The sequence below is a fragment of the Glycine max genome, chromosome 4 (genome assembly GCF_000004515.6).
Source record: "Glycine max cultivar Williams 82 chromosome 4, Glycine_max_v4.0, whole genome shotgun sequence".
NCBI lineage: Eukaryota > Viridiplantae > Streptophyta > Magnoliopsida > Fabales > Fabaceae > Glycine > Glycine max.
Window position 1 is genome coordinate 49,469,798 of NC_016091.4, and position 10,165 is coordinate 49,479,962.

Below are 10,165 nucleotides of genomic sequence, written 5' to 3' on the forward strand. Positions count from 1 at the left end.
ATCTCTTAACCATTATTATTTGTTTGCTACAAATTTATTTTCTACTAAGCGATTGATAAAATCTATTACAAACACTGGATTCGATTGGAGTACATTAGTATTTAATTGTTTTGAAATAATCTTAATCTTTTGGATACAAATCAGAACTTAAGGTCTATTATTACTATTTCATAAACTACGTTTGTTTTTAAATGTAATTTTATACACATAAGTGTTGTTAAAAGAAATTTTGTCAACAAATACTTAATTAGCTTAATTACTCTTTTAGTCTCTATACACACTTTGCCTTTTAGTTATTATATAAGCAAAATTTTATGATTTAGTTCTTGAATGTACGTATTAAATAATTAGTCAACTCTATATTGTTACATATTAAGTAATTTCATAAACTTTATGTTTTCCAAAACTGCCATAAAACTGAAAGTGATGGTGTAAAATTACCATAATTTTTCTGGCTATTGTGAAACTGTTAGAAGCTTGTGTAAATCCACCACAAAGAAAATGAACTTTTTTAAATCTTCGGAAATTTCACTGATGCCAAAAAAATCTGGTAACTTTTTTTTTACTGTCATTTTAAATTTAAGGCAATTTCAGAGAAGTTAGAGATAGTCAGTGGCCCGACTTTTTTTAACAAAATAATATTGCTCCTATAAGACAAGCGATGGCCCAAAAAGATTCAAACAACTTTAATTTGTGGAGATAAAAAAAGTTTTTAATTTGACGACAACATGATCTTGTTGTCTTTACCCAAACTCCTTCAATTCCCAAAATTTCAATTTAACCAACCATTAAAACTAACAAAAATTATTTTTAAAAAAATACTTATTCGCATGTAATATTTTGTATTTATATGAAAAAATAAAAATATGTTGCATGTTCATGTAAGTTTACATTTTTTAAAAAAATGTAATCTCGTATTTTTTTTTATTTGTAATTCATATAAATTTGTGTTTTTCTAATTTTAATCCTAAAGCACAAATTCATATGAACTAAAAATGATAAATTAAAATCTTAAAGAAAATAAATTAAAAAAAATACAAACTTAGAATACTTATACATAAAAGACTCCTATTGATGATTATTTCACTTAGATCTATAAAATGTTAGGACCGACCTGACCCAATTTTTTAATATAAAAACTAAAATGCAAAATATGAACAAATATGTGCATGTTTGTTTCTCAGTTGCAAACGAACGAACTGAGTTTATGAACCATTAGATTTACTTTAGAATTTGTGCATCGTATTTTGAACTGAAATTCAAGCATGCGTTATAAGGACGAAACGAGGATTTAATCCAACTTAATTTAAGGAACACGATTGAGGAGAGAAGGAATGATAGTGCCATTATAAATTATAATCTAAGATAAGAGTCTAGTTTTGAAACATGAATCTCAGTTGCTATCAATCTATGGCCTGATCAAGAAGCTTCTATATATGCTATGACATAATGAAGAAAAACAAAAGCCCTAAAAAAAGAGAAACAGAAAAACAACAAAGAGAAGTGGAGACTCCATCATTAATCATGACTTAGTCTGACCAATAAGGACATCCTTGTAAGGAGTGGGAAGAGGTAAAGTAACTTTGGTCTCTTGAGGTTGATGGCTTATATTTGTTTGATGTTCCATGATCAGGGGAATCTGTGCTTCTCTCGCACTCAGCAGTCGTTCATGTGCTTCACCTCGCAGTTTCTCCAGCCTAATTCCATTCATTTGTTGCATCTTGAACACTTTGATTAAGTTTGTCAATCCACCAATAAAGAACATTAGGCTTCCAAAGATGCCTAGCCAGATCCAAGTACCACCCTGTGTCAATAATCAACATTGTCTCTCTCATTAGTACACATATTGCAATCACTGCCGAAGTTTATTTTAGTTAATTGAATTCATATATCAAATAATTAAGACGTATCTAGCTAGGGTACTTACAAGTAAGTGAAGGCCATGGTGGATATCTCTAGATTTCTCGTGATAATTGAGAATTGCACTAAGCATGAATGACAAACTCCCCATCAAAAATGGAATATACACACACTGCTGCAAGATTTGCACATGACCATCCGCTCTCTCATAAATTTGGCACGAATTATGAATCGATCCTATCACCCACAATACAGGACCAGCAACCAGCATGTTCAGAGCATGCTTTTCCAATTTGAAGTACCCATATCCTTTCTCTTCCTGCATTTTGGTCCACACAACCCAATTTTTTTCTATCCAATTTAGATTTGCAAAATAAATAAATAATCCAAGTTTATGACATTAATTAAAAGAAACAAACAATTGCTTATCAACAACTATCTTCATTCATGTCTCTCGAACATAGTATACAACTTTCATTTTACATTTGCTATTGATAAGTTTTAAACAAGAAACATAACAAAACAGAACTCGTTACATTTTGTTCATTAAAAGGACAACGAATGGTACATTTTGATTTCAATAAAAAAAAAAACTCGAGAACCAAATAAAGGAATAAACATACCTTTGTCTGGGTACCAAAAAAACATTTATATTTTTTACTAGAACCAGTGTGTAGTAAGTAATGATACCCAATTCGTTTTTATTTTAAAAACACCCTGAACATCTCTCGTTTCTCTTCCGGTCGCATCATAAATCTTATAATAATTATTTTTTCTCTCTGTGTTGAATACTAGGTGTTTATTAAACATTTTGCGTGTGTATTTTCCTGCAGAAAGTCAGAAACTAATCCCTAACTATCTAAGGAGCTATCCTCTCCTAATTAAAGATATTATTTCGTACGAAGAGACCTCAGAAGCAATGCGTTCTTAGCATTTATCGTAAAGGAATAAGCAAAAACAGCACATTTAAAGGTTTTAATGAATGAGAAAATGCATGCATACCTGAATAAAAAGGAAGAAGACGCCTAGAAAGGCAAGAAGCGTTCCGAACATCTGAATGACAGGGACCGCGAACTCGACGAAGGCGAGTTGAAGGTCGAAGGCGATCAAGGGCAACCGGAAATCGATGCCGACGAGGTGGGCGAAGAGGTCATGGAGGTTGACGAGGAGGATGATGGCCAAGGCGGCGATGATAAGCACCAGGCCGGATCGGGCTTCGGAAGAAAGCTGGGCCGCCAGGCCCGACAGAAGGACGAGGGAGGCAATGAGATAGAGGGCGGCGTTGATGTACTCGTAGCGGTTCTTGGCCAGGCCCGGGCCGTAGGTGCGGAAGACCCTTGCGGAAGCTAGCTTCACCATTCTGATTAATCAATTTTTGTTTTGTTCAAGAGTAAGTGGGATTACATGCAGAGACAAGAGAGATGGGTTTGGGCACGTGGCCTCGTGCATGGGGCTGTGTTTGTTAGTCCTCACATTGCTCTGTGACACGTGCCGCCTTGTGGAGATTAAACTGCCGATGCTGCTGGAGATTATTGGACTCATTTGCTTTGTCAACTTGGATGTTTTTTTTTCACATTTCTCCCTTTTCTTTCATTTCTCTCCTGTGTCAAATCTCAATGTTTCTTGTTGAAGAAATTAAATTCTACCATTGGGCCACACTTCAAGGATTGCAACAACCCATTTCTCAACCCAACTTTTTTCCCAAGGCTATTATTAATGGCACTACCAAACCTTAACAATAATCATTTTACTCTTATGAGTTTTCCTACTCCCCCTTTCTCTCTAACTTCTCTATCTTAACACCCCCACAATTTTCCTTCCTCTCTCTCACTGTTTTCTTCCCTTCATTTTTATATTGTAATCAAATTAATATCATAAAATTGATTCGATGATGGTTGATAAAGATAATTCATATAATAATTATTTGTTAAGTTTATAAATGGTAACTTCTCTCCAATTAATTCAATTTTAATTAAAAAATATCAATTACTATTAAAAATGATAAATTATATGACAATTAATTCAATTATTTTTACAAAAAAAAGTAACTTGCATTTAAAATTAATTAAAAAATAAAAAGAAATTATATAATAGAATCACAATTTTATTACCTATATTGGAGGTGAAAAAAATACATGATGAAAATGCAACTTTGTTGTTTTCGTTGTGCTTTGTTTTTTTTTTTCCCACCTCCATATAGGTAACATATGGAACAGAATTAAGATTCCTTTGTGTTTCTAACAAGAGGGTATTTTCAGGATACTATTAGGAAGCACTCATGTGAGTAGTGATAGCAACTCCCTTTACCTAAACGCAGCCAATATTTCAAAAGAACAGAACACAAAATATTTGATTTTTGGGGCCCAAATATGCCCGACTCTTCAACTTACTCATCGACCTGCCTTTTATGTTTTAACAACAGCCTGTTCTGGATCCCAAGAGGAGAACACAAAAAAAAGGGGCCTGTTAAGGCTGATAGGCTTGTTTTGATAAGCTTCTTCTTTTTTTTTTAACCCGGAACATCGATTAGCTAAGAGTAAGAGTAATTCTATGAGTTGAAATTTATTTATGAGGTTAACTTCTCCTCACATACATGTGTTTTTTATTCATTCGAATTTGGATATCAAATTACAGAATTTAATTAAGATGTACTAACAGTACAATTGTTAGGATGATTTTTAATTGAATGTGTGATCATATTACTAGTATTATTTTTTTATATCAAAATATTCTGTCTATGGATCATACATTTTTTTTTTATGAAATTTAACTCTTCATTTTAATGATATTTTTTGTTGGAGTTCAAATTAAGTAAATGTAAAATAGTTTTTCCTACCACTTCTTAAATAATCTACAACAACATTTTAACGCGCACACACATAATATTACTTACAAATTAATTGCAAATAAATAATAATTTTTATGGGTCAAGGTTCTAGCTCTGCAACTGTTGTTAGGTGACAACGATCGCATGTTTTTATTGTTAGTATATAATTTAATTAAATATATTACAATAGGAAAACTAATCAGAAGGAATTGATAAAAGTAGGGTATCTGCAGCACGTAGATATTGTTGATTATGATCATGTGAATTGTGAAGTGCAAGATGTGGAGATGGCAACACACTTCATTCGTCTAGTCATGAATGTGGTCATGATGCAGGCACTGCAAATAGCAGAATCATAAACAGAAGTGACGGCTAGCGAGAACGTATGCGTTGCAAACTGCATGTGATTTCACCAATAATTCAAAGAAATAGAATCATATTATAATCAGAGATTGCGGTTCCACTAGGGACCGCGTGTAAAGAGGAGATCGTGATTCGTGGAGCTTTTCAAATTAATAATATGAATTTTTGGTTTGATTCAGCGATCGAAGTGATATGGTGATGATGCCTGTCACAATCTTTGCATGATTAGAAAACACATCTATTGTTTCAAATTAATTCCCACATTTATTGGTTTGTCACGTGTGAAGGATAAAAAGGCATGATCTAGTTCTTGATGAAAATTATCACTCACTCAGGAAATAGCAAGAGGCAATTCCTGAGTGGACAATGCATACAATCAAAGAATAATAATCCACAGTCACTGTGTTTAATTATGAGATGACCTAAATTAATGAATCATTATAATATAAAGAATTTGTAATTATATGTGTACGACTCTTGGCCACATCATAACCAGGTGTGATCTTGGTTAAAATTTTAAACGACAAAGAATCCCCTATACCCATGTGTCTGGGCTTGGGAGAGTTGCGTTTGTACAGAGAATCGATCTCTATGTTTCCAAAAGCCTCGCCAACACGTAGAAAAGCTTCCCTAAAGTTATTTCACTGGGAATTAATTAATAGAAAATTTTCGGATACATGTTTATATGGAATTGAAATTCAAACAAAAAGAATGTAAAAAACATTCCAGTAATTAAAATTGTTGTTTTAATTAATTTTTACAACTTCGTTCTCCATCAGTAGGCTTGAATTTCAAGCAAAGCCTTCTTCTCAAATTGTTGTAAATTTAGAGCAAAATGTCAATACCTTGGGAAGCTGGGGGAGAATTAGAAGACAAACAAGCCCAAGAGGACAATGGATCAACTTGACACAATCCAAAGAAATAAAGTAGAACAAGATATCTTCAAGCTAAGGCTTTTCGTAGGGTACAGGTAAGTATGCAGGAGAATGGGTTTAATTTCCACAAATATTATTGAACCTTTTAATTCATGATTCATCAACCACACCAATATTGTGGGATACATTGCAACAACAACAGTGGCAGAGTCCATGCATGAGCAAATACAATGCTAATACACACTAATCCTTTTAATTAAGTTTCATTTGATTTTATCTAAAATAATGCTTATCTATAGGCTAGCTATAATATTATTAATCTGTATCTTATAGTTGATGTTACCAAAAAGGACTCTCTTGCAGGTTTAATGCTTAAAGTTCAAGCACGTACTATAAGCCAAAATGAGGTAATAATTTTTGAAATAAAACATCTACTTTCTAATTATGGAGAATCCAATAATCTTCTTGACTCTTTTAGATCCACCATCTTGTATTTCAATTTTGTTTCTTCCCTAAAGGAGACAGATCATTTCATTTTGTTTTTGTATGATTTGTTGTGTTTGCATTCCAAACATTGATTTTTTAAATTCGATCCGACGTCACTACAAACTTCTTAGTAACTAAATACATCGTGACCACCTTGTTTCCTTCGCTAACATGCATGTTTAGTAACTTAAATTCTTCTTTTGATCACTAAAAAATGTATAAAATTAAAATGAAATAATATTAAGATTTGAAAAAAAAAATTATCACTCAAAATCTAAATTGCAAAAACCTTTAAGTTAGTTTGAGAATTAAAGAAAATTCTTAAAAAATAAAAATATAAAAATGATGAGAGAGACAGATGTTGGGTTCTTTTTATCTTTCGTTTTCCTAATTGAAAAATGAGACAACATTAAAAAATTTCTCTCTATGTTCTAAAATGAGGTGTTCTCTCTCATAGTTGTTAGTTTTCCAATTCTAATTAGAGGAACAAAGAATAGGATATCCAAAAGAAACGAGTGATTTAAGTCCTTGAACGAAATGATTAAAATGAAGCAAATGACAAACAGGTATTTTTAAGTTATTATTATAAGAAAGAATATATATTTATTAATGACATAATATATTTATTATATAATAAAATATAATAAAATATTTGATATTTATTTTATAAATAATTAAAAATATTTAATGCGATATATCAAATTGGAAAAAATAATATTTTTGAGATGCTCATAATAAAATCTTTGAAATTAATTCAGATGAAAATTTTAGTATTTGAATGCAAATGGTTAATATAGTTGTTTGAGTGCTTCATAACAAGTGTTTGACAAATGAGAGATATTTCCAAACACACCATAATCCTGTATTATTTGAAATGTCCCATAGGTTAAACTAACACCAATTAAGCTGAAGATAAAGAGTAAAACTCATATTAAGGTGTAGATTAGTTAGTTGAATTAAATATGTGAGTAACATAATTTTTCTAATATTATTTTTAATTCTTATATATAGATTAAAAAAAATGTTGTAAAACTCATTTAATGCGGAGAACTAGAGGTTACTCAAAGTAGATATTTATGACAGAAGACATGCATGATCCTGGTTTACGTTGACTGTGATATCCAATTAATTAATTATTGCGTAACCTTCATTCTCTGGCTATTATTGTTAATCATTTCTAAGACGAAAAGGTCTTAATAATTAATTTTACGACGTCTCTTCTGATTGACCTGGTCTCCATTCTGTTTTACCTTGCAAGTGTACATGCGATGTAATAAGGTGTCAACACCAATTACGTGATATATAGAAACAGGACGAGAGCAGATATTTTACGTGACACGGCTAACAAAATTAAAACCTGCAACAAAACAAATTGCTCTGGTTAGTTATAACGTGACAATTTCTTAGATGGACTCCAATTCCTCTGAAAATTATTATACCTTATGAAGAGTAACGATGATGGCCTGTGGCATTCGTTTTTTTTCCTTATCTTTTCTTTTTCTCCGTCTATTTATATCACATTTGGGGGTATATGCAAGAATCATATTGGAAGGCATTTATTTTTGTTTTTAGTGGACCCAAAATTTTGATAACATCATTTATTTGAACTTCAATCCAAAAGAATTAATATTTTTTAATAATATATTAGATAAAATTAAGTCAATTCAATGTATTAATGTAATATATATAATTAAATCGTAAAATAAAATAAATGTAAACTTTAATCTAGGTGTATTTTATAATATATTTTAAACTATATAATATCGATATATATGTAATATTATGTCATACAAAATATTATCTATCAATTAACTTTTTATTATATTATTAATACAATTTTTCAAAAAGAAAATATATTTTAGAAAAATATATAGAATGTTGGATAAGTTGAGATGACGAGAAGTACATACTCTTGAACTTGTCTTTTAAATACATTGATTTTAAACTCTAAAACCCGAATTAGTCATAATCAACACTAGATTGAACTATTAAAAAAAAAACACTAGATTGAACTAACTAAGTGAGACGAAACAAGTCATGCACATTCTTCATCACATTCATTACTTTTTTTCCCTTTTTTTTTTAATCGATGTCTCTCTTCCCTCTATCTTTGCACATTCTTTTGAGATTTACGTTTTCTCATTTTTCCTCTTATGAAATGACTCTACCCTGCATATTCATTCCATATATACGAGATTGGGGGATTATTTTGTTTTAGAATTCATCTTAAAATACTCAAGTTATTATTTTATACATATTTATTCTTTAAAAAATTGCACAAGCTAAATAATTAATGGTAGAGGTGCCTAAATTGAAGTTCTTAACTAATAATTTCTCTATTAGATCGATTTAGGAATTACAAGCAATTATATTAATAAGACATTATTTATCATAAACGTTTAAATTTTTATTTGAAAATTTAAAAATGTTATGAAGCTCATAATAAAAAAGTACATATATACCGAATATCTAAAAAAAATAAAAATAATATTAAATATATTTCTACAAATATCAAATAAGAATTAAAATATGTAAAATGAAATTTAATTAGACTCTACTAATAGTATAAATATTTTTTACACTATCCTTTAGTTATAAAATTTTATGCATGGTAAATTGGTAAGATCGTTAGTTTTTTTAATAATTATTTTAAAAGTAAGTTTTAAGTTGATTTTTAATTAGTTGACAAATGTGAAAAAATTTACACAGTATATCAAAATTAAATTTCCCTTAAATAATTTGAGAGAAAATGCATAAATAAGAATTTTCATTCTTTAAAAAAAAGGAATTTTTAATATAATTGCATGCTCCTTGCAAGTATACAAGACTAAATTATCATTAATTAATTTGTTTTTATAAAAGAGGAAATTAAAAATCTGGGTTTTATTCCCTGTGTCAGACACGAGAGAATCAAACCTTCGTCCCTAATCCCCGTCCTTTTTCCTTTGCAAAGGGAGAAAAGACAAGAGTGTCTTATAACGTGGCTCGATGCTCATGTACGGAAAGATTGTTGCTGACCCTTTAGTGACTATGGTTTTTGAGTTGTCTGTTCAAACTTCTATGAGAATTTCTGTCTTTCTTTTCTACAACTTTGCCTAATGAACTGCTTATATGTCGGTCACACCTTTTTCATTATTTTTTTTTAAGACACATTTCAGATAGAAAAATGTTATTTACACGCACCTAACATCCCTTCAACACCTAGGTAATATAAATTATTATAGGATTCCTGATGGAATAGAAATAAAAAAAATAAAAAAATAAAAAATATTAATAAAATGTTTAAATTAATGAAATGTCCATGTATTATTATTTTTTGAGAAACCATATTTCATTCTTCTTTTTGGGATATAAACAAATCACAATTACCCAAATTTTATCAGATTTTTTTTAGGAAATAGAATATTGGAAGTTAGAATCAGTTTTATAAAAGAAATCCAAGTACCCATATTAATTAGATTTCTTGTTCTTCTTTTCTCTTGGAATGTCTATCATGAATAGTACTATTATTGTTAGAACAAGGATCCTCACTTGTCCGAATGTTAATTTTAGTCTTATTTTCCTTAAAGGGCACATGCACTGGAAAGTCGAGCCTCTAGTGACATAAACTTAAGAAATGTGGACCAACACAACAACATTACAAGATTAAAAATGTTGCATTTTATTTTACATTTGATTTTGAAACATTTTTTTTTTATAGTACGGGTTTTCATGGACATAAACAGTAAAGCAAATGGTTCATCAATAAAAGAAA

At 30.2% G+C, this 10,165-nt stretch overlaps 1 protein-coding gene across 1 annotated transcript; it reads right to left on the minus strand.

Moving 5' to 3' along the window:
- Window positions 1-1,319: 1,319 nt before the first annotated feature.
- Window positions 1,320-3,285, minus strand: LOC100775278 (uncharacterized). Its single transcript, XM_003523337.5, has 3 exons — window positions 2,863-3,285; window positions 1,928-2,179; window positions 1,320-1,804 (listed from the first exon to the last, which is right to left on the minus strand). Exons 1-3 carry the CDS (start codon window positions 3,217-3,219, stop codon window positions 1,523-1,525), a joined length of 891 nt encoding a protein of 296 aa, XP_003523385.1. The 5' UTR covers window positions 3,220-3,285; the 3' UTR covers window positions 1,320-1,522.
- Between the last annotated feature and the right edge of the window lie 6,880 nt (window positions 3,286-10,165).